The following is a 25,501-nucleotide window of genomic DNA, read 5'->3' on the forward strand; positions in this document are numbered from 1 at the left end:
CACCGTTCAGGTTCGGAGAAAGAAAAGTGGTAAGAGGCAGGAAAGGAGCTCAAGCTCAAAGCCAAGTTGCCCTTGAGAAAAAATAGGTACTGCAGAAATAGTCTGTTTTGAATAATAATAACAAAACTAATGATGGCAGGATTTCTCAGTGAATTTCAAAACCATCAATTTATTTAAGATTGGGTTAAGTTTAAAGTTAGCTTTAGGTAGCAGTCCACACGCACACAGCTGTACTCACAGAATATTTTCTATGAATAATTGCTGTGCGACCTTTTGGTTGGATCAATAAGGTCTTCTTATTGTAAACAAGTCCAGACCCGGATTTGAACCCTCGATATGCTCTGCCAAACACAGCGATATTACCACTGTATTATCAGCACAAAAAAGGAATACGAATAAAAATGTTTGTGAGCCAAAAAGAATTCATGATCAATACCCCGTGTGGCAGCTCTTAATTAAAGAAAAGAACAGTAGGAAGACAGCAGCAGCATGTGACCTTTTTCTTCCTATGAAGATTTTTCCATTTTGGTCCAACGCTGCCAAAAAAAACACACAAAAAAACGCTTTCTCAAAGGTTAAGGAATAATTGCTGTTATGGTTAAAAGAAACAAAATATTGGTTGTTGGAAGGAGATGATAAATTATCAGAGGTCTCCTGAGTTGTTTTCTTTCTGCCTACATTCTTGTGTTATAAAACTGTCACAGAGCCTGTTCCTCTACTCTTGCTGGAACCATAATTCCTTTCTCTGGTACAGAGTTTTATCACTTAAAACATAAACACGTTGTGATTGGGAATTTGCTGAAAGCAGTGCCCGGAGGTTGAAACATTATGTTGACTTGGTAGATACCTGTGTCTGGGTGTTTGGGTGTTTGGGCGTATGGAGCGTTGGGCACTGTTATCTCCAAGAATAGTGCTACATGTTATTGTTTAGCAGTGCTTGCACAAAATTTCTAATTTTGCAAACTGTTTCATTAGCTTGAAGGGAAAAACTTGTTTTTCTTTCTTATTTTTAAGCCTTCATCTCACACATACAGAATATATATCATTACATTTAAATGCAAAACCGGTGTCTGTTTTCAGATAACAACCCTCTGTGCTGTTTTCAGTAATGAGAAAATTATGCACACTCCAAACCAGATTACACATTCACACGCTCTGTAAACTCACACAGAAAACTAATGCATGTAAGCTCTGTGTCCCTATGTAACATGGGGTCAGACCTCCTTTTGCCTTCAGAACTGCCTTGTTTATTGTGTGCCATAGATTCAATAAGATGCTGGAAACATTCCTCAGAATTTTTGGTCCATATGGATATGATGACATCACACAGTTACTGCAGACTTGTTGGCTGTACATCTATGATGTGAATCTTCTGTCCATCAGATCCCAAAGGTGTTTTATTAGATTGAGATCTGCTGACTGAGGAGGCCATTTGAGCACACTGAACTCCTTGTTGTATTCAAGAAACTAGTTAGTAGATGATTTACTAGAGTGGAATGTAGGTAGTGGGTCATAACAGATAAGCATGGCTGTTCATGAATTTAAAACTTCTGATTTATGAAGTTTTGTCCTTCAGTTCTTCTCTTGCATCGTGACATCAATGCAAAGTTCATAACTGAGATAAATGATTGATTAAATTGAGCCTATTTTCATTAAATAACATGTCTGAAATAATCTTATCTTTTAATCAAATCCTGTTACATTAAAAACAGTTTATATGAGCAATTTTTTCAATTCCATTGTCATTTTAATTAGTTTTTATCATTACATCACATCATTTTTTTGGTGAACTCCACTGAACCTTGGCCTGAAATCTTCAAGAGGAGGAGAGAGACTTTTAAAAGTAAAAAAAAAAGAAACGAAAGAAAAGAAAAAACAAATTAGACAGGATGATGCATTCCCTCACATCTGGATCAGGAAGGCACATTTTGTGAAGCCAAACTGTTTAAAATCTGGATTATACACAAGCCATAAAGCAGCTGAAGCAGTTGGACGGCTGTTTTACATTTTTGTGCCTGCTTGTTGTAATGCACTGTTGATACTTTTGCTCACAGCAGAGCTCCCGATGGTCCCCGGCTTTGTGTAAATATGTGCCACTTCATCCTGGCTCTGCTTTCATTAGCTCACTATACAAGGTAGAAACCATGTACACAGCTGCGAGTGTATGTGTAATGGAGGATTGGGGGGGGTGTCTGGTAATCCCCACTGAACCCAGACGTAGAGGTTTGAAGCGACATTTTAGCTGAATGCATGACATGTTTCATCAGGCAGTTCCCCTTTAAAGTTGACCTTTAAGCACACTTTCAGTAAATGCTATGTGCAGAGGAAAATCTAAAGTGAGGACGAAAAAAACTAGTGTGATGGTTCCGGCTGGAATTACAATAAAAGCCGAACTTTGTGATTCTGTCAGGACTCGTGCATGGACTGGCCCAATTTGTAAAAATGGTTACAAACAGGAGCTATTTTAGGAAATATATAAAATATCATGCAGCTCACTTATCAGCATGAAACTCTTTCGGTTCCATTATATATAAAATATCTGGCTCAAAAGCAAAAGTTGCATGTGGGAATAAAGTTAATTCTGTCTCCCATCATGCAACTGGGCTTAAAATCTACTCTGTCTCCATGTCTGTCTGCCTCATATCCTAGGATGTCAGGTTATAGCAACTACAGAAATACTCTGATGATTCTGCAGTGGTTTGATGTATTAGTGATGGGCAGGAGGAAAACAGAACACTAATGGTTGATTTTGTGGAGTGGTGTGGGAGAAATCATTTCCTTCTGAATGTGAGAAAGACCCGAGACAGCGACTGACTTCAAGAAGTACAGCTACATGGCCTGTGTCTCACCTGAGGGAGGATGTTGGTGGTGTGAAGGAGTACAAGAACCCACAGCCACTACAGTGCAAGGTTGAACTGAAGCAGATCAACACAGAGGCAGTATACAAGGAGGGGATCAGCTTTCCTAAGGAAGCTGAGATCCTTCAGCTTCAGCAGCAGAATGATGGAGAGTTTCTATCAGTCAGCTGTGGCAGGTGCAGTGTACTTAGCTTTGGTCTGCTGGGAGAACAGCAGCAGAGCAGGAAACACCAACAGAATGAATAAACTAATTAGGAAGTCCAGCTCTGTGACTGGCTGTAAACTGGACTTTCAGTGGTGGAGGGGAATGTGTGTGTGTTCTGTCGTGCTTGCCAGTCTTCTAGACCGGATAACAAGAATGTTCTCCACGACTAAGAGGAGGAGCTCCTTTTAGACATCACAGCAACCAAGCTGGATCGGCATAGCAGTCAATACTTAAGCATATAACAGGTTTGTTGTTGTAGGAAGGCCCCAGTACGACACAGACCAGACGTCACTGCACTAGGAGTGCGAGTTTCCCTTTGTTTATATCTATATACAGAACAGAGGCTGTTTCAGCCACGTCAGCTCGGCTCAGCCGGCTCCTTTTCAGCTGCTCCAGCTCAGCTCAGCTCTCCTTGACCAATCCCAGAGGACTACTGAAACAGGGAAGGCATGATTACACAACTGACAGCAGCTGCCATCCCAGTCTATAAAATCATCTGATTGTATGTAATAAATGATGATAATGATGATGATTGTTATTATTATTGTTATTAATATTATCTCATATTTTTTATTTTGCTCTGGATCCACTTTCTGGTAAGAACTAGAGTTGTTAATTTTATTTTTAATATTTCCTTCTGGTTCTCTGACTTGTGTCCTCTGGAATGAGTGTCAAGAGGATGTTAATTATTATTAAAGCCATCTGCTACACAAAACCGATGAAGACAAAATTACTTCTTGGAAACAGCAAAATTGGTTGCTGTCGTGTTAACCTATGGGGGTCATTACACTATCTGGGAAGGTCATTTGTTCCTGGCTGTTACAAAATGAGGAAAACACTTCCATCCCCATTACAGTATACAGTGAAAAACACTCAATATTTGATTACCAGCTTTGCCAAAATAACAGTGAGGCTCATACTTGCATCTCATACCTGTGTGACCGTCATAGCTTTACACTAAATCCATTTTATTTTACTGCTATTAAAAGTTTAACCATATTAATAAAGTTTCAGAAAATATTTTTCTCCCAAAGTTTATCAGTTTTCAGTTTTACTGCTGAATGTCAAACTCTGTATTTATAGTACTTATTTTCATTTCAGTGATTATCATTTCACTGAGCATATGTATTAACCACACCTATGTAGAGAACATGACCACTCCAATCATTAGTAGCATAGAAAATATGCCAACAAGCAACCTACAACTGGAAAGACATTTTATTGCAGCAGATACACAAATTAACCTTAGACATGCAGAAAATTGACATTTCTTTTATATTTAAGGTAATAAAAAAACACATGCAGCAGATCCAGGGTGATACATGTTAATAAATTATTTAGTTTCCTCTTGCTGAAATACACTGCGACATTTGTTCTTGTCCAAATGGCCATTTTGCCCAAAATGCTGACAATGATTAATTTCTCAAACCCTCTGGTGGTGGGGTATAAATCCATGTACCTTCATGGGAGGGTCAGAGGCACCAAACTAATTTCACCTAAAAGGTCAGCGCTGTAGTAATTTGAGTCAGGCGGTGTATTTGTTGTTAGCTACGGTCTTGACCCACTTCTAACACTGGAAAAACAAACGCTGCAATTATAAAGGAGCTGTTTACAGAACATGAATGAAAAGTATCCTCCTCTTATACTCAGAAACATCCACATTTCCATGGTGGAAACCAACATAACAAGCAACCAGTAGGGACGGGTTGGTGCTCCCCGTTCACATTGTCATTTTGACTGTGGTTCTTTTTGCGCCATAGCTTTCAAGCAATTTGTCTCTCACTCATGCTTCGCCTGTGCCTGTTTCCTGTGTTATGGCTCAGCTTGCTGCCTGTGAACTTCTTTTTTTTCCCCAAACCCGTCCTTTGTTGTGCATTTTGGGCTGACAAGGGGGAGAAGAGCAGTCACTGAAATGGGCAGTATGAGATGCACCGGGGGAGACGTGCCGATACCACTCAGAGCAGATTGCTCATAGCTCAACAAGAAGTCATTTTCTATCTTTCTCAGCTGACAAAACACAGGGGGTGACATTTTTAATATTTTGCAGAAAAGGCTAAATGTAAACACAAGATCCATCCATCCATCCATCCATCCATCCATCCATCCATCCATCCATCCAGTGGAAGAAAAAGTAGGATGAGAGCATGTTACGAGGAAGATGAGTGGATGTAATCAGACTTTGCAGTTTGGTAGGATCACACCACCCTCTTCACATGTGAACAAGCAGGCCCCAGTTTGACCCATTGTTCTGCTTAGCCTGTTGTGCGTTACACAACATCTTTCTATAGTTCTGATTGTATTCACAGCATAAAAATGTGGTGGGGATGAAAAGATGCCTGATTGCAAGTGTCAGTGTTGTAATGGTAATGAGAGAAGTGGGGGACCTGTGAACTGCACTTCACAGTGGGCACTGAGGGCCAATTAATTACAAATATAAACAAAAAAGTCCAAATGGTTTCAGTGTTCACAGTTCACCTCAAGTCTTTGTTTAAAGAAAAGCGAACGCTGAATGTTACATAATTAGTGAATAACGAAGGTTGAAGGGTCGCAACCTCTTTTGTTAGGAGGTCATTGATTGATATACAAAGTACTGGCCACTGATTATTGCGTCTTCTATCAAGAGTGTGTTGTTCTTTTTCTGTTTTTTTAATACATGACCTTTCTCCTGCTTCAGTCATGTACTCAAAAAAGTTTGGGTTTTTCTGAACATTAGCCATGAAAGGTGCCCTGTCAGGTTTTCTAATAAACAAAGAAAAGTTATTTAGTGTTACTCATGGTAAAAGTGTGGTTCCTGCCTTTTCTTACATGCAGGTTTATGCAGCATTCTTTGTCCTTTCCCAACTTTCATGGCACATTATGGTAAATTATCTCAGCATGGCATCCCACATGAGGACCAAAATTTTTTTTCTATTTCTATTTTTATAAACTTTTTTTCTATAATTTCCCTGCATCAGAAGATAACGTTGGTAAAAAAAAAGCCACCCTAAGTATGTTATTTATAAATACAGATATGATTATCTATCTGTTACTGTTACACCATGTAACAGCTATCAGTGTTGGTTATATTCATAATGATAAATAAGATATAAGACAAATAAGACAAGCATAAAAACAGGAAATGAACACAATAATACAAGAAAGTTTAAGAGCATGGAGAAGTTATATAGAGCAGGCTATCTTAAAAGGGTGAGTTAAAAAGTGTTAAAAAGAGGGAATGAAGTGATGTTTCTGAGGTCAGGGGGTCAGGAATTCCAAAGTCGAGGGGCAGAGCGACTAAAAGCCCTGCCCCCCATGGTAATAAGACGAAGGGAAGGAACAGAGAGAAGAAGAGAAGAGGAGGATCTGAGGCACCAGGATGGGATGGAGATCTGTACTAAATCAGAGAGGTATGGTGGTGAAAGAGAATGAATAGCCATAAATGCAATGTTCCCTCTAATTTTTCATGTGTCTGAGCGAACACACAAACTCCCTGAGCGGTCCCTTGGACCACAGTGAGCAACAGCAGACGTGTGCACTGTGGTCACGCCAGCGTCAAATCCATCCAAGTTACATGGTTTATTAAAATAATCAAATTACAGCATTTACATTTATGTTAGACTACTTTTAATTAACTGCTTTAGCCCACTTACAATGAAAATTGAAAAAAATCTTGTTCATGACCTGTGTAGTATGTTAACACTATTGGAAGTAAAAATAACTTGAACTCCAATTTTGAAAACACAACTTTTTTTTTTTATTTTTTATAAAGCTCTGACTTGTATTATGAGTCTGAGTCTGTGGTCTGGGAGAGAGTCCTGTAACTCTCTGTCTGCAAAATACAGTAAATAATGACTGGTGGTGGGCAATTAATTATATAGTTACTTCTTCAAAAAAAAGTTACTGAGTTTTGCAAACAAAGTTTTTTCAGCTGTTTACCTAAAAATGCAGCCAAGGCGGTTTTTAAATAAACATTTCAAACTATTTACAGAACAATCAGCTGTTCTGCATCAAATCTGATGCCACACAAATTATTTGTGCCACTCCAAAAAATTATTTCCGTCCACTATGAGATAAAGGAGAACAACAGCCTGATACCTGCAGGCCTGACAACAGGAGATGTATCACTCCTGTAACACCTGTAACATTCAGCAGTCGCCTCATTGTTCTAACAAAAACAACAAAACTACTGACTACGCTACACACTAACTACACAAGATTTGCGCTAAACGTCGCAAATCCCTCACATCTCAAAACACCGCCGTCACTCCTAAAACTTCCACCTCCCTGAACAAAACTAAATGCCATATTGCCATATCACTTTTTGATTGGTCGACATGGTACATTTTTCGACCAATAGGAAAGGGTGTTTTTTTTTGGTTTTGGCTTTTCTCAGGCGGAGAGTGCTTGCAAGCGTTTTCTTTATAAAACACAGTTTTTATATAAAATATAAACAACGATAGTATTCAGGAAGAAAACCAAACATTGCATATATTTTTTTATCATAACTCTGGTTTTACGTGGCCTATCAACACAATTTAAAAACTGGTATAAAGTCCACACTTTTTCCGTTAGTCGTTCCGTCTATCCTGCTCACATCTCCAATGGTTGTACACGTTGTCATTAACGTGGCTTCACTAATCCCATACGGGAGCAGCCAGTCACTTACTGACTAACACTGCAAAACAGAATTGTTAAAGTTTTAATTTTAATTTCAATTCAGGTAGATTTTTTTGTGTGTGCGCAACGCAGATTTTTTGTGCGCAGAGATCGTGCCAGTAGTGCGCAATTGCGCACGCGCGTAGCTTAGAGGGAACATTGCATAAATGTATAAAGGAGTATTTTAAAATTAATGCGAAGTTTAACTGGGAGCCAGTGAGGCTGCTTCAGGATACGGGTGATGTGGTGAGTAGAGGGAGTCCTAGTAATAATATGGGCAGCAGAGTTCTGGACACGTTGAAGCTTATTGATGGATTTTTGTGTAAGGCCAAATAAGAGTGAGTTACAGTAGTATCTTAATAATACTTAATAGTGTGACATTATTATAAAGTGTTACACATTAATAATGTCACTCGGTCTGCATATTTTCAATTGCGCAACATTAATCGTCTTTTTCTCACCCCACATGCCACTGCCATTCTTGTTCACAGCCTTGTTACTTCCTGGATCGATTACTGCAACTCTCTTCTTTTTGGTCTTACTCAAAAATCCATCCACAAGCTCCAACGCGTCCAGAACTCTGCTGCTCCTATTATGACCAGGACCGATTCTATCCACCACATCACTGTCCTGCAGCAGCTTCACTGGCTCCCGGTCAAATATCGCATCAATTTCAAAATACTCTTGTATACATTTAAGGCTATTCATCATCTCTCCCCTCCATATCTCTCTTATCTGGTTCAGATCACCATCCCATCTCGGTGTCTCAGATCTTCTTCTTCTCTTTCTCTCTCTGTCCCCTCTCCCCATCTTGCCACCACAGGGAGCAGGGCATTCAGCTGCTCTGCTCCTCGACTCTGGAATTCCCTACCTCCTGATTTAAGAAATATCACCTCCTTCTCTCTCTTTAAGTCCCAACTCAAAACTCACTTGTTCACATTAGCTTATCCCACATAACCGCTCCACTCGTCTATTTTAAATTTGTTTCATGTCTTATGCTTTTATGATTGTGTAAACTGCTTGCTTTTATGTTGCTTTTATTATTCTGCTGTGTACAGTGTCCTTGAGTGTTTTGAAAGGCGCTTTCAAATAAAATGTTTTATTATTATTATCATTATTATCATTATTATTATTAATATTATTATTATTATTACCTCTTAATTTTTTTCTTGTGCACTTTGAAGGTAGTCGGATTTATCTTGGATTAGACTTAAGCTCCTTTTCCCCCACTTGGTAACAACAGAAAGCACAAACACAGTATTCTTATTTTTAAGTGGGCATTTGTGATGCTTATTGATATCATATTCATTGGAACATCACTCTTTAATGATGGTAGCAATCTACACAAAGAAGGAGGTGAGGTGAGGTAATGTATGGACCAAGACAACACTGCTTTAATGCTGAAGACAGCGGTTAACAGTGTTTAGTTTATGTAGGATGGGACAAACCATTACCAAGGTGTTGCTGCAGCACCGTAGACTTAAATAAATGATTCCAGAGGTCAGAGCTAAGATGAAAATTGTAGCAGTAAAGGATACAAACTTTCTGGGAGCATCCTTTGTGAGATGATGACAAATTTGTTTAATCACTACCCAGTGCAGCTGTGAGTCTGTGTGTGAATTGAAAATGTATTATATAAAAACGTCCATTCACTGCAGTGGAAACAGACACAAATATAAGAAAAAGACGTAAGGGCTGTTTGACGAACAAACTGTTCCCTGCTGTTAGAAACAGTGGATGTAATAAAAGTTGTCAAATTCAAGTAATTCATTCTCACAATGTGGCATGGATTTTTTAATAGTAAAATTTGGAAGAAAGGAATTTGCTAAAGAACAGACACAAATTAAAATACAGTCTGCTTACTTAATTGTCCAATGTCTTTGTGGTGAATTTAAAACTTTTTATTCTTGAGTCAGTCCAAATTATTCTGGTGTGAAATTATTTCCAAAGCCTTTTAATAAGCAGCCAAGTCAATATTTTTAACACTGAGCCATTTGGATGGCAGAAGAATTAATGTTTGGGATTAGGTCCAGTTATCTAAAGTTTTAAAAGGGAGTCTGTCATATTTTGCAACTTACTTAGTTGGACTCAAGTGCGGGACTCGGGCAAGACAGAATAAGCTTTGCGATACTTTATTCACTATAACAAAAAAAAAAAAAAAACTGAGAAAAACAATAATTTCTTAAATATGTGCAAAAGGAAACTAAGGGTCACTTGGAAAAGACTTTAACTGGGAGAGAGATAGGCAAGTGGAGTGGAGGCAGGCAGCATAAGGAGGATTGATTGAGCAGTGAACTCAGCGAAGGAAGTGGAACTCAGGGAACCAAGGGGGGTGGAGGAGAATCCTTGGATCCAGGAGTTACTGAGGGTGGGCAGGCAGAAGGAGCAGTGGTGGTGATCCGGTGGGTGAGTTTAATCCATAGCAGGAGAAACGGTGTTCCTGAAAAGGTGAATGTCAGGGAGTGATCAGGGGTTGGTGGAGTCAATAGAGATATGAGGAGAAATAGAATTACACACAGGGAGTCATGTGATGAGAGCAAGACTAACAACTAGCCCATTTACCACTCTAAGAGAGCTGATAGCTCCGCCCATGTGGGGCAGGGATGACGGCTGCCTTTTACCCACAGATCGAGGGTTCCTGTGACAGAGTCTGTGTGTGTGTTACTTTCGCAAGGAAAAAATTGGTACACTGCTTAAGTGTCATGTTCCGCGAGAGTGTCTGGATTTTTCAGGTGTGTGAGAGATGTCTGGACCATCCTCCAAGGTGGAGTTTTCTGCACCTCACCTGCTCCTCATCCAGGAGCAATCAGAAGGACGATTTTTAAACCAGCACTGTTTGCTTCTCATCACCAGTTTGTCTTGCTACCTCTGGTAGTAATTTGGCTTCCCAGAGTTCCATGGTCCTCTGTCCTGTATCTAATACTGCACTCTGTCCTGAGTTCCTACCAGATTCTCCTCTTGTCAGTGCTGGTCCGAATTGCTCCAACTACTACAGTCAGATATCAAACTAAGGACTTCCATACCGACCTCATATTCACCTGACCGCCCTTCTGTGTATCATCACTCCTCTGAGACTGGATATCCTCCTTCACTGTACTCACCCTACTGGACACTCTCAGAGACACCTACCCCAGGATTCACCACCTGCAATCTGCAAGTAAGCCACCCCACAGCAGTACAAACTCACCTCTGGTCATTCTCTTGCCTTCCTGCCCGGTAACCTCCCTCTCCTCTGTTGCAGAGCTCCCAGTTACTTTGCTCTCTGTGCACTCCCTGTGTTTTAGTGTTTCTCCGCTTTCAACCTTCCTCGGCTGTAGGTCCCCTGTTTAAGTTTCAGTTTCTAACCATGTTCTTGTTCAAATTCACAATTATTAAATAAACCTTGTAAATAGTTCAACTCGTGTATTGAGTCTGCTCTTGGGTCCCATTCTCAAATTTCCACCAGTTCATGACATCAATAAAATAGAGTAGAATAGCCGTTTATTCCGCTCCACACCAACTGTACTGGAATAATATATATATATATGATGTACTGTAGTACTGGTAGCATGAAAAGGTTGCAGAGGTATGCCACCTCCTTCAGGATGGTACATCCATATGAAATTTTACAGTGTCTCCTAGAACAGGAGACTGGGCGTTACAGGAGAACAGGCATCAACCCAGCAGCAGGACCAGTATCTGCTCCTTTATGACCAATGGAACAGAAGGAGCAGTACTTACAAAACACCCTCCAGTGGACTACTAACATGCATGTGTCTGACCAAGCAGTCATAAACTGACTCCATGAGAGTGACACGATTGAGGACCTGACATCCTTTAGTGCTGTGGTGTGCTCACAAACCAGTGTCGTTCAGCTCTGGTTTCAGAGCTGTGCTCTGAACCTTTTAGCAGGGTTCAGAGCTGCGAACCATTCAGATGCTTGATGACCCCCCCACCCCCAATGTTTGATTAAGCATGAGCTTAATTACAGGCATTTTAACTTGTGACAAAATGTACTTGTGCCCCCTCATCACAGGTTACACACATTAATTCTGTATTACTTTATGGGTTTCATGATATTCTGGTACTCACCATTTAAAAATGAAATATGGACATCATATGATTAACATAAATATGATAATAGTGCACATAACGCAGTGGCAGGAATAATTTTCTTAACACTGCAAAATAGGCTCTTATCAAACTTAGGGTCATGGGGGGAGTTGTTGCTTATTCCAGCTGTCATAGAGTGAGAGGCAGGGTACATCCTGGACAGGTCACCAGTCCATCACAGGCCTAACACAAAGGGACAGAAAACCAAGATGCATGTCCTCCTTTGGACAGAGAATGTGAAAAATAGAACGAGGAAACGGTTATGTAAGCTAATGGTCAGTGGACATTAAATCACAGTATATCAGAACAGTTAGCTGCCAGCCGGTGGCCTTGTACCCAAACTCTCTCTGCCTCCTCCATGTGTTTCAGTCAACATGGCATTGATAGCAGATGTTACGTTTTGTGGAGCTTCTGTTATGAGTTCAACTGTTTTCCTTAGAATTCTCTATTACGTGTAATTCTCTCTGTAATTGTACACTTTGGGAACACTATGTTTATGTGTTTTATTTTCTGCACCTATATTTGAGTATATTTCATTAAAGACAGAAAACAAACAGTAAGTGGAATAAAATTTGAATACTACTTTTTAGATGTCATAAACTCACTGCCATTTCATTAGGTATACCTGTTCAGCTCCTCGTTAGCAAATATCTGATGACACAATCACACGGCAACAACTCAAGATGACCTGCTAAAGTTCAAACTGGGCATCAGAATGGTTAAAAACGGTGATTCAAGTGACTTTGGATGTGGCATAGCGACTGATACCAGTGGGGCTGATCTAAGTATTTTAAAAATCTGATTGGACTTCCTGACTTCCTGAGATCCTCGGGATTTTCTATACAGGCGCTGTGGAGAGCATCCTCACACAGAACATCACATCCTGGTTTGGGAACAGCTGTGTTAAGGACCAAAGAGCTCTTCAGAGAGTGATCTGTACAGCAGAACGCTGCTGCAGGATTGCTCTCCCACCGCTTCAGGACACCTACACCAGGAGATGCCGGACTAGAGTAGTGCAGATACTGAAGGACCCGTCCCATCCTGTCAACCAACTGTTCCAACTTCCTCAATCCGGTATAAGGTTCCGCATCAGATTAATGTTGGCGTGTTAGACTGAAGGCTGAAGTTTACTTTGTTAACTTATAAATATGTGACAGTGCATTTGCGCTCCTGTTACAGAGTAGCGAGTAGTGTAACAAATTACTTACTTAACTTTTATGTAACTTTTTGGAGTAACAACCCCAATGCTGATGACCAGAGGGTACGCATCTACTGATGGCTGCCTGCAATAGCATACGGCATCATGTCACAAAGCTAGAACCACCTCAAACTGGTTTCTTGAACATGACTCAAATGGCCTCCACAGTCACCAGATCTCAATCCAATTTAGGAACTTTGGGATGTGGAGGAACAGGAGATTCTCATCACTGATGTGATATGATCTCATCAATATAGACCAAGAAGAATTAAAGCAAAAGGGGCTACAGCACAGTAATGTGTAAGTAATGAAGTGGCATGTAAGTGTATGTTGACATTTTTTTGATGAGAAAAGCTTTTGCCGTGAAAATCTGATATTGTGACACTATTGTCTCTTATTTTGAAAGCCTGCACCGGAAATGTGCTTGCATGCGATTGTGAACTTGACAGTAGAAGTCAGCTGCGGGTAAATGATCTGTCCGCACATTCAGCTCAGTGGAAGCGAGCAGCGTGGATAGAGGACATCACAAACTGGGCTCTTTTTCTCTCGCTATCGTTCATGGAATAAAAAAATGTTTAAAGTTTTTTTTGTTTTTTTACCCGGATCAAAACTCTTAACTGGAGTTTAAATGAAGTGTTTTAACCCAAATTTCTCCTGTTAGGACAGCTCACTGGCTTCCAGCTGAGGAGTAAACATGAAAAGTTTGCTCTTTGTCACCTTGTGTCTGTCAACCTGTCCGCTCACGGTGAGTCTTTTTTTTTTCCTGTAGTGCTTTTATATGATTCAGAAAACCGTTCACATACTGAAGACTTCCGCAATATAAGAAATTATACTGAGTATTCTAACATTAACATATGATGCTTATATTTCATTATTGCACTCTTTGATGCTGATTAGCCTTCTGGTGGAGGAAAAGTTTGCGGTTACATTTCGCTGATAACATTGTTGTTATTAAATGTTCTTAAAGTTGAATGAGAGGTTATCCTTCTTCGTGGTATTTTGTTGCCTTTTGCTGAGCGTGGTGATTCGTGATTGTAAAGTTACCACTAATTAGCCTCGGTGTCAGCTTCATTCATTGTATGGTCTGTTCAAATGTCACGAAGAGGTGTGAAAACGGTCACCAGCGCTCTAAGAGCTGAAGAATTATTTTCAGTTGAAATTATCTTTTGACTTGTTCACTGATGGGTAATTACTCATCAATTAACTGCACCAATTAGTGGGGAGGAAGTCCAAATTGACATTACAGTAGTACGATTTGATGCTTGTTTGATATTGAAACAAAAAATGTGAGTGTTTTATGATGGACTTCTCTTTAACCTTGTTTGACATTTAATGTGTTAAGCTTTTTATTTTTAATTTTATGGAGTTTTTAAGTTACCTTCAATTAATTTATATTTTCACAAGTTTTAGACAAAACAATTTCTTTGAAATAAGGTGGTTTTAGCTCAAAGAAACTACAGAATAATGTGACATTAAATCCAGTTTATGCTCAGTAAGGTCATTGTGTTTAACCCGAGGTAATAAAAGGTGCTTCTTAAAGCTCAAACGATGATAAATGAATTGGCTAATGAACTGAGTTGGTAGATTTTCATAGATTAACCATTAAATAACATTTGTGATGATGATAGCAGGTAATGTGAGTATTTGCTGGGTTTGTGACAGATTTCATGAAGTAATTCTTTTTTAATAGAAGTGTGCTGGGTTCTTATAATTAGTAGTTAATGTGATGCTGAAACAATTAAAGGTGAAGACTTTTGCTTGTGGCAGAAAAATCAAATATCTTTTGGCAAAAAATCTGATCAGGAATCTGGGGAATTATTAATAAATTAATATTTACAGACTTCTTCCTGGCAAAATGATTAATCGTGCTTTAATTGGCATATTTAATAATTAGAATAATCATTAATTGTAGCTTTAAACCTCATATCTGCTGAAGCTGTTTTGTAGAGTTTCATTAATGAAGATCATTTGTGGACATAATTTCTCACTTCATGTTGTTCTTTTTGAGGAATCCTCCAGATATTATCCCACTTTTTTTGCCCCTCATACATTATCTGCCCTTCTGTGTGGATCCACCCCGCAGGATAAACAGTAGAAGTGCGCTCTCGCTCTCTTCCCAGCAGCCCCCTCCTCCTTTGACTAAAAGCAGATGGAGCTGTAAAAATGTTCACATCATACAAAACAAATGCCACAGTTTAATCATCTGACAGACAAATGCTGCCACTCCAAATACACAACAGCTCCTCTCGCTGGGTTTTGGCTTCAACCTCTGATGGCTTTTAACATGAATTTAGTTTTTGTTATTCTTGTGTCCTCACAACAATGAGTCCAAATAGGGTCACTGGAGCTTGGTGTAAATCAGGATGGCTTTACTCTAAATATGCAAACCTTATATTTATACATTACTGTGGGTGAGTGCTGTTATACATGACAGCTGAAAATGCAGCGATGCATTTAATGTATTTGGTGGGTTTTGAGCAAGTCTGTTGTTTTTGCTTATTGAAACAGGATTTTTTTGCATCAGTGCAATTTTGCATTTTCCTTCCCTTAAATAGACAAAAAAGTCCTGCTTTAGCCATCATGAACTAGAGGATATTTACTGCATCATAAAACATGTTGTCCGAGTTTAACTGGATCAGATTCATTTCAGTCTGATTTGGATTTGTGAAGCTGTATTTTGATTCTGAATAAATTGTTGACATAAAACGGATTCTTGAGTCATAAATGGAGGGGATGCACAACTTTCATGCTTTTACTTTAGTGTGCCAAACAAGTATCAGATCCATCCACTTAATGACTAAACAAACCCGTAAATTGTGCTCTTTCTTTCGGGGCTTTCGAGAAAACATTTTTCATTCAATTTATGTACAGTTTGAACATTGTGTTCACACTAAGAATACTCTCTGTTTTCACCCACTGTCTCCAGCTGTGGAGAATGACCTTGATGTTGCCAGGATAACTGTCCACAACTCTGCATGTGGTGCAGGTCGTTTTGGTAGCACTCAAGAAATAAGGGTAATCTCACAAAAACAAGAGGTGATGTAAAGTCCATTTTATCCACTTTGATTAAAAAAGCCAGCTATAAAGATTTTGTGAAATGATTCATAATTTATTAATTAACATTTTTTTCCCTTATCCATATGTTCTGTACATGCCCTAGCCTTGAAGGATTCTGGACAGACATATTTCAAACCTTGTCCCTAATTCTTGGATACCATATGGATCCTAATCCATTAGTTGCGCTTTTTGGCACCACTGGGGAGGCTGATGCAAGGTTGACCTCGTCACAGTGTGGCACACTCTCTTTTGCCTCCTTTGTGGCTAGACGTGCGATGGAGGGGTGCCCCTTTGCCCACCCATGCTCAATGGCTGAGGGACCTTATGTACTATCTGAGCCTTGAAAAGATCCATTATGCAATTAGTAATACCAGCAGTAAGTTTTACAAGGTGTGGGGGCAATTCCTGAAATACTTTTCCAGCCTTCAGGTTGCGAACCCGACTTTCAGCATTACTCAGTAAATCACCCCCAATATTGATAATGTAGATTTTCTTTTTTTTTTTTTAATTTATTTGTGTGTTTGTTTTATTTTGTTCTTTTGTCCTGTTATATTTGTGGTGGTGTCTTTTTTTTGTTTTCTCAAACTGGCTTGAGGGTTAGGGCTACTGTGTGGTATGGGTAGGGGGTAAACTGATAAAAGCAATTAAAAGATATGTGAATGCGTCATTAATCTGTATTCTATTATGTCAGCTCAAACAATCATTGTGAAATCTACTTGCTTGTCGTATAATAATTCTGTGTGTATCTCTTTTTCTTTGTTGCTTCAATCTAATAAAAATATCTCTGAGAAAAAAAAAAAATTATCAGTCAAAATCAGTCAGTCTGGTATCACCTAATGCCACATTTTTTCTAGTTCCACTTCTAAAAGTGATGATTATCTTCTTTTTTTATATACAGTAAACTGTATATAAACTGGTTGTATGGATGTTGGGTTTGTACATAATATACTGTGAGCAGATAAACACGGAGACCATCAGTGGGAAAAGAAAGTAAAAACAAGAAGAGCTCCAGAGCTGACATCGACTTACAATCAATACACCAACGTGACAGATGGGAAATTTAAGAGAATAATAAAGAGTTGATGAGGTAGTATTTCCTACATTTCCTCATACTGTGCATGTCTCTCAGTAGCCTCAGTGCACGAGAGAACAGCAGGGACTCAGGTGTGAAGGCCACAGTGGTATATTAAGCTCATCTGTCTGGACTGCAACATGACTGGATCCAACCAGGGATATTTACCCTGGGGTGCAAAAAGTCGTGCTATAGTCTGATGAGAGTTCATCCTCGTAGCAGAGGAGGACTCATTTAGAAAGCTTCAGACTTTTGCACTGCAGGTTTTCCAACTTCATCTCATTTGTGTTGACATTCCTTTTATATTATTAGAAAAAAAAATAGGCAAACACAAAACATTGGGGAAAATTTTTTTATGCTGGGTTAGCAAATAATGTTTGGATATATCCAGCTCTGATACGCCCATACTTTGCAGAGAAAATCCGTAGAAGACAAGATCAAAGCCCACACTGTTTGAGTGACAGATGGTGTTTGGCAAGCATGGAGCAGAAACATAATGAAGCAGTTTAGCTTGTAAAGATGGAAGCTGAAGATGAAAATAAAAAAAATATCACAAGCTTCTTTCTTTGGGATAATTTCTCAGAGCTAATTAAGAAACTAAGGAACATGGGGAACTGTAGAGCATGTGAAATCCCTCGCTGGTGTTTTATGTGAAGCTGATTTTCCCTCAATCAGCTTTCACAGATTCTTTTGCCCAAATAATGCAGTTTTTTCCAAGCCGCCGGCGTGTCTCACAAGCTGTCCTTTGGTCGTGGCACATGACACACTGGGTTAGCGCTGTAAGACGTGCCTGTCACTCCCAAGTCTGTCAGTTTTCTCTGTGCAGGGATGCTATTATTGAAGTATTTTAATCCAGTCCACAATCTTTTCCTAACCCTAATGACGTAGCTTTTAGTCAAAAAACCTAATAAAGCGCATTTCAGTGCCTAAACATTAAGGAGCACCTTTCATTACCTAAACATAACCGGTGAGTGAAGGTAAAAAGTGAGTGAAAATGAAATGAATACTGAGTGGGGAAAACATAAACAAAACACAGTGGTCCAAAACAAGATGCAAAAATGATAAACCTGCATGTTATGCCACAGCACAATATTAGTATAAAATAAATAATATCAAATAAATAAGTGGTTCAGGAAAAAGTAAAAGACATCACTCAAGAATCTACGAGGTCATGTCAAACATCTCCCCTGATCGCATTCACATCATTCACTGTGCTCCTCTGACCGACACGTCAGTAGAAAAGCTTTCTTTTTCTGATTTTCTAATCACTGATGACTTCTAAACACCCTGACATTCACAAATGCTGCAATTGTCAGTCAGTTTAATTTAAAGTATTTCTTTTGGACTTTGGGGAAAACAGAATTGTGTTTGGACAAATTCCTTTTTGATAATGGCAAACTAATAAAGCTGTATGATGAAAACAGACTTCTACAAGTCCGCTGTTTATGTCTTATAGCTTGCTGAAAGGTTCCAGCTGCGAGCTTATTCACGTACTTCCAAGTGGATGTTTCTCAGAGTTGTAGCAACAGAACATGAGAGATTTGGTCCGGCTTCCAAGAAGCAAGATTACATGGCACATAGTGCTGTCTGGAGGGGGAAGGGAAAGATTAAATGTTTCTTCAGCCAGTATTGAAAGTGTCCCAGGCTGAGCAGTGATGGAGAGGGCTAACACATGAGAGCAGCTGGAGGCAGCAGACACCTGTTGTGCTGCTTTGTCCAGGTCATGCTGTGGGGCGCTACACATAATCAAATCACTTGTATTCCAACAATGAACAATCATTTCTAGCATTGTAATAATAGAGATAATCGGTTGTGCATTATATGGCAAGGATTTCTCTGAATCCTTGATGGAGTAACCCTGTAATACTGTTCCACATGCCGTCGCTCCTGAGCCATTTCAAGTACAAGAACTCCCGTTCCTTAAAGTTTGGCTTCAAAGGGCCGCTCACAAGATCATCCAGAATGAGGACGACCGTATGGAGCTGACAGTTTGTCCTTCAAGTCAAAGGCGATCGTGTCACATGACTGTTCGATGCCAGTTGCGTTGCTCGGCACTGATTCCTCTGTCCACCATTACCTCGCTCAGCAGTGAACATGCACACAAGTTCTGAACAGATCTATACTCTCAACCTAGAGAGCTCAAATACACCTTTGATAAACTGCAGAAGCTGTTCATGGAGATCGAAGCAAAGAAAATGACACAGACCCTGGATCAGCCAAAGACACATGTGGACACTGCGTCTTTTTGTTTGTCTTTTATAGCTTATTTGTATTATATTCCTTTAATTTAGGTAGCCATGTTTGCGTAGTGTTAGAAATGTTAATGTTAATAGCTGTTACATTACCAGTCTAATGTTTAAATGTGAGATGTTCAAAAATATGCTGAATTGAATTGTTTAAAAAGAGGGGTTTGGGAAGGGAAAGCTTTTTGCTTCATTTTGTCGTTTTTTTCTTTAACTTATCAATTGTTATACTGTTAACTGTTGTAAATAGCAGAGTTCAGTGCTTTATGTTGTAAAAATGCACCATATTACATTTGGTTCTTCAAAGGAGAATTTTTCTTTACATCTCGCAAATTGATTGTGACAAAATCTGGTTTCACCTTAAAGAAATCGGCTTTCTTTGTAAAACTATAGCTTTTGTTTGTGGTGAATTTTAAGGAATAAAATAGATTTTTGTGAAGCTTTGTTGAGCAACATTTTATATCAGGACACGTCTAAAGGACAAATGTATTTGTAACTCATTCAATTTACCAAAGTGATTTTTTTTTTAATTATCTTTTTAGTTTTTTTCAATGTACATTAATAATTCTGAATAAAATAAATATTTTTGACTTATTTTAAATAGAAATTTAGAGTTTCAATCAAATCAGAATTTTAGTCTGAGTAAAACTAACAAATTTATCAAATTAGAGTAATTTTTTTAAGTTGGTTCAAAGTAACATTATTTTCATGGTGGTATAAATCCCAAACCAAACAAAAAGCATAGATTAATAGACTCCTTACATTATATGTTTAAATCAACTTCCAACAAAAAGAAAAGAGAGACACAGACTGAAGTTTATTTAAATAAACATTATTTGTACAGTTTCATATTTTTTGGACATATATGAAATACTATTTCTGCAAGCGTTAAAATATTTTTTTTCCTTTTTCTTTATTGGGGGCTGCAAATATTAATTTTAGCTTTTCAGCTCCAGATTGGTGGGGAACCTCACGACATCCTGTGAGTGATTTACTGCCAGCTTCAGTACAAAGGAACTAAAAGCAAGTGAACAGGCTTTGTAGATCAGCTCAGCCTGTACTTAAGATTCAGATATTGCTCAGAGCTCATACTGCACTTTATCGCACCTAATGTGTTCATTTGAAAGATCGACTGTCAAAAAGAGCTTATACTGAGTGATTAATAATAAGCATTTATAGTCAAGACTCAATTCTCAGGTCATAATTAGAATTTTAAAATTGTTTGTCTAATTACGGTTAAACTAGTTCATTATTTTACAGACTGACATTTGACAGTTAAAAATAATTTCATTTTATTTGGACCTGACACATTTCCTACTAATGTGACTTTTGTGACTCTATGGGAAATTTGCACTCGCTACTAACACAGAGATCAGAGGAACAAAAAATCCCAGTAACAGCCTGTATCTGGCTGGATAGTGAGCTCATGATCCTGCATTTAGTCACTAGCATATACAATACTGTATATACTTATATATACAGTATTGTATATATGATGCTATACTTATATTTTGCTAATTCCCCAGAACACACAAAGCACTAGTACTGTGAACAGCATGGTTTGGACAAGGGAGCAAAAAAGGCGACTGCAACTCTGGGGAGAATAATCCACGCCTGAAAGTGTTCCACTGTGTGTTTTTCTATCCAGGTACGCTTTTACTGTATTATCAGTGTGTTTGGGATCATGCTGAAAAAAGAAGGCTTTCTTGATGGTATTGTATGCTGAATCAAAATCTGACTTTACTTTTCTGTGTCCATAATTCCATTAATTTTGACAAGATCATTGTTTAAACACTATCTGACTGAGTATTGTTGCTGACCACGTCCATCCATTTATGACGAGAGTGTACTCATCTTCAGACAGCTGCTAATGCACTGTATCTCAAACAGGTTTTATGAACATGGTTATGAGGTCATTGTCCTCAAATGTCCTCAACAATCACCAGATCTCACTCTAACAGAGCCCCTGTGGGAGGTGGTGGAACTGGAAATAAGCATCATGCATGTGCAGAAACTGTGATGCTATTGTCAATATGGACCAAAATCTTTCAGGATACTTTTCAACACCTTGTTGAATCTATGCCATAAAGAGTTAAGGGAGTTGTAAAGCTGTGCATAGATAAGGAGAGTTGTGTGAGACATTCAGCCCATTCAATCAGACTGTTCTCTTCTAGTCAATTTTAGGGAAACTCCAAGACCAAAATAAAACATTTTGTCCTTCGACACAGCTGGGATTACTCTCATCTACATACACATGAGATCAAAAGATCCCACTCTTTGCAGCAAAAGTTTTTCCCCCTCAGTTGGCAGTGAGCACCGGCACATTACAAGTATCCTGAGGTACAGTGTGTTTCAAGACTTACTGCCCTTCTACCTCTGCCCTCTGTGTCTAATCATCCTTTACAGTTTTCTCTTTAGTTTCATTAACTACAGTTGACCTTCAAACGCAAATGATTTGAGATAACTCTTTGTACAGGCTAATCATCATAGACAGGCTAATACACGTGAACAAATGTAAATGTATGAGTATTTATGCCTCATGCAAATGGAAGAAATTCAAGAGTCCCATTTCCTGGTACTTTTGGGTCACTTGTTTAGTCTGCACCATGGTTTGAATTACAGCATTTTAACCAGCCAAAATTAATAAAACCAAGCAGACAAATGCACTCCTGGCATGTGAGCGCAGAAACTGATACATCATAAAATATGTTTTATTTTGTACTTCAAATTTTGTATAAACGAACCGCACTACAGATGTGAATGTGATCCAAAAGAATCCAATAGGCTCACGCTGTTTTTTTGAGCATTGACCTCAAAAGCACGCTCATGTCCTTCACAAAGTGCGTGTTATTTATTGTGAATGGCAAATGACAGTCCTAAGCACCTGCTGTATGTGATCATACAGAGCACCTACACAGTGAGCTGGCAGGGCTGATCGAGGACACAGGGTGAATGAGAGCCCACCTCCAGGGGGATCAGCAAGTTTCAGCATCCATAAAACCCACACCCCACCCACAATGCTGTGCTCACAGTGCTGTCATAAAATAATTGATCCAATGAGATCTTTAATATCCATGAATTTAAGCATCTCTTTTCAACAACCAGCAATGAAAGCATCAGTAAAGAAGGTGTATATACAAGCCCGACTCCCACTGTAGCAGCAAGAAAACCTACACACTCCTCTGAAAAAGTACAAACACAACAACAACAGCAATAATAATAATAATAATAAAAAAGCTCTTTAAGAGGAGACAGAAAAACTGCTCTAAGCCTTTTTTTTCCTCCCCAAACACCCCCACAAGATTCAAGTGTTGCTTTGAAGTTTCATCACCATAACATCTCACTGAACATATCTAAAAATACAAACTGCTACAGAATTGTGAATTCAAACTTTGTGGGTGTAACATGTTTCCAACTTGTGTTTTACAAACACAAACAATTAAAATGCCATTTTTGGCACTCAACAGCCTTTAAATGACTCAACATTATCAGTACAGCACACTGAGTGATATGCAGTACTGTCTAAAACAGCAACATTAAGATTAGTAGACATAAATGATAAGAATGGGTCCTTCTTCAAACCCAAGAACTTTCTGTTACTGTTAGTTTGATGGTTGTAGAACTCCCACCCCAACGAGTCGCAGCAGATGGCCCCGCCCCTCCCTGAGCCTGGTTCTGCTGGAGCTTTCTTCCTGTTAAAAAGGAGTTTTTTCTTCCCAGTGTCGCCAAAGTGCTTTCTCATAGGGGTTCATATGATTGTTGGGTTTTTCCCTGTATGTATTATTGTAGGGTCCACCTGACAATATAAAGGGCCTTGAGGAGACTGTTGTTGTGATTTGGTGCTGTATAAATAAAACTGAATTGAATTGAATCAGAGACGAAGCTTGTTTGTGCAAACAAGTGGAGCACCTGCTGTTGAAACTGATTGTTATAGACAGCGATAACAATCATTCACCTCAAGTTACATTAACATCATACTTCTTTTTATACATCTATTTAATGGAGTTTGGGAATTGGTTGATGGGAATTTCTTTTTAGGACATCAGAGGTGAGCTGAACAGCGGTTAGCACCGTTGCCTCACAGCAAGAAGGTCCAAAGTTAGTTGGATTAGGTTAGTTGGTGATCCTATATTCACCGTAGGTGTGAGTGTTATTGCAACTGTGGATGGCTGTCTCTATCTCTGTTAGCCTTGTGTCAGACTGGTGGCCTGTCCAGGGTGTACCCTGCCTCTTGCCCTGTGGCAGCTGGGATAGGCTTCAGCTCTCCCCTCAACTCTGAATTGGTTAAGTGGAAGAGAATGGATGGATGGATTGATGAAGGTGAGCTTGAGATGACTCACAGGTTGATTTTCGTTGTGGCTTCTACCACCAGGAGTCATTGTCTACTGATGAAACAGCAGGGATGCTGAAAAATAGAGAAAATGTTGCAGAATGAGTAAAGAAAAAGTGTGAGATTAGTTTGGATTAGTTTGCATTATGAAAAAACTATCACCATTAAGAGGAAGTGACATCAGCTGTACCAGTAGTGATGTCACTGAATCACAGTGAACCTCTTTCACCTAGAGTGCTGAATTATTTAGCAAATATATTCTTTTATAAAAGTGTAACTGTATCTCCTTATCACTGTTACCTTTTTAAAATATAGTTGAGTGCTTTGTCTCTAAGAAATGAAAACCTGGAGCATCTAAACCTCAGAGCAGTGCACAAAAGAGTCCACTAAGCGGATGCTGTAAGCTGCGCCTTAATTATTGGTGCTTAGGTGATAATTGAGGTGCTTGGCGGTCTTTTCAGAGAGGCAAACTGGATGACTCACTAGTGACTCATGATCCGATCATGTAGCAGTGAAAACAGAAACCTGCAGCTGCTCTTTCTCATATGGAAATGTATTGACATTTTACTGCCAGGCTGTGTAGCGATAGCGGATCCTGTTGTCAGCGCGAAGCATTTGACTCTGTTTTCTCTTCAGTAGAGAAATAGCAGAATTGTGTTCCAGCTTTGGGATCATAAACCTCTTTTATGTGTTCCACGGTTGTTGAGATAAACAAGAAAATATTTTTTAAGGTGTCACAAAGTGAAAGTGTGGTGTGACATTTAAATGAAATTGTAACATTTAAAGTTTAAAGGTGTTTTCAGGTATTTGTGGTTTCACATATTTAAGCTTTTTTTGATCTGGTGACACGGAGCAGGTAATTTCACAAATGGGGAAAGTCGCAGTGAGTAACTCAACGATGTAGAAGGTGGACTTGTAGGAATAAGTTCAGGTATTTTATTAGCAAATCAGACGCTGGGCAACAAGGTCTTACTGTGGAAAAGTCTGAGGCAGGCAGGTTAGTTTCCAGTGAAGAGATTTTCAGGAGGCCTGGCTTTCTGGCTGGCTGGGTGACATATGAGAGGAATCTAGGGCACAGGAGGAGAGGCGCATGGAAATGATAGGAACAAGACACGAAGTAAGGAAGCCTTTACTCATAGAGCCTGAGCGTGCTGTTGATATACACTCACACAGGAGGAGCGAGCACAGCAAAAGAGGGCTAACTGAAGTAAACGTCAGTGTTATGGCTAGGTGTGACCTCCTTTCTCATTATTTTATGACAAGTTGTGAAAATAAAAGATCCAAGTTTGAATGCGCATTCACTAGCTTTTCACGGTGCCTGTCAATATGCGGTGCAAATAGGCATCATATAAAGTGAAGGAGGCATTCATTAGGCTGAAAAGAAAATGAAAAGAGCAAACAGAGAGGTAAAAAGAGAGGCCGGATCAACGATTGCTGGATCACTGGTGTTGGACGATGCGACTGCTGATAGCAGGATGAATTCTTGAGTGGAAGGAGTCATACTTTGTGCTCAGATTCACTTGATTGTTTAAAAATTGATGCGACGGCACTTTCAAGTAAAGAAACCAAGTAAAGAAACAGAAAGACAATGACCCCAAACATAACTGGAAGCAACTTAAGAGCTTTTTTTAAGACCAAAAAGACCAAAGGTTTGCATCAAAACTGAGACTTTCGTGACATCCATGGTTTATAGAGTTCAGTCACTGATGACAAAAAAGATTTCAAAATGCTTTCCTTGTGTTTCACTTTGGACCCAGTGAAAGTTGCATCACTTTTAAAAGGTTATAATTCATAACTGTTGCTGCGCCGAT

At 39.1% G+C, this 25,501-nt stretch overlaps 1 protein-coding gene across 1 annotated transcript in view; it reads left to right on the forward strand.

Moving 5' to 3' along the window:
* Positions 1 to 13,491: 13,491 nt before the first annotated feature.
* The window catches only part of LOC134616529 (vasoactive intestinal polypeptide receptor 2-like), a 71,951-nt gene continuing 59,941 nt past the window's right edge, over positions 13,492 to 25,501 (forward strand). Inside the window, exon 1 of the mRNA XM_063461383.1 lies at positions 13,492 to 13,733. Coding sequence (XP_063317453.1) covers positions 13,683 to 13,733 — 51 coding nt within the window. The 5' untranslated portion in view covers positions 13,492 to 13,682. The remainder of the gene's footprint in view (positions 13,734 to 25,501) is intronic.

Source organism: Pelmatolapia mariae, linkage group LG18 (assembly GCF_036321145.2).
Source record: "Pelmatolapia mariae isolate MD_Pm_ZW linkage group LG18, Pm_UMD_F_2, whole genome shotgun sequence".
NCBI classification, from domain to species: Eukaryota; Metazoa; Chordata; class Actinopteri; order Cichliformes; family Cichlidae; genus Pelmatolapia; species Pelmatolapia mariae.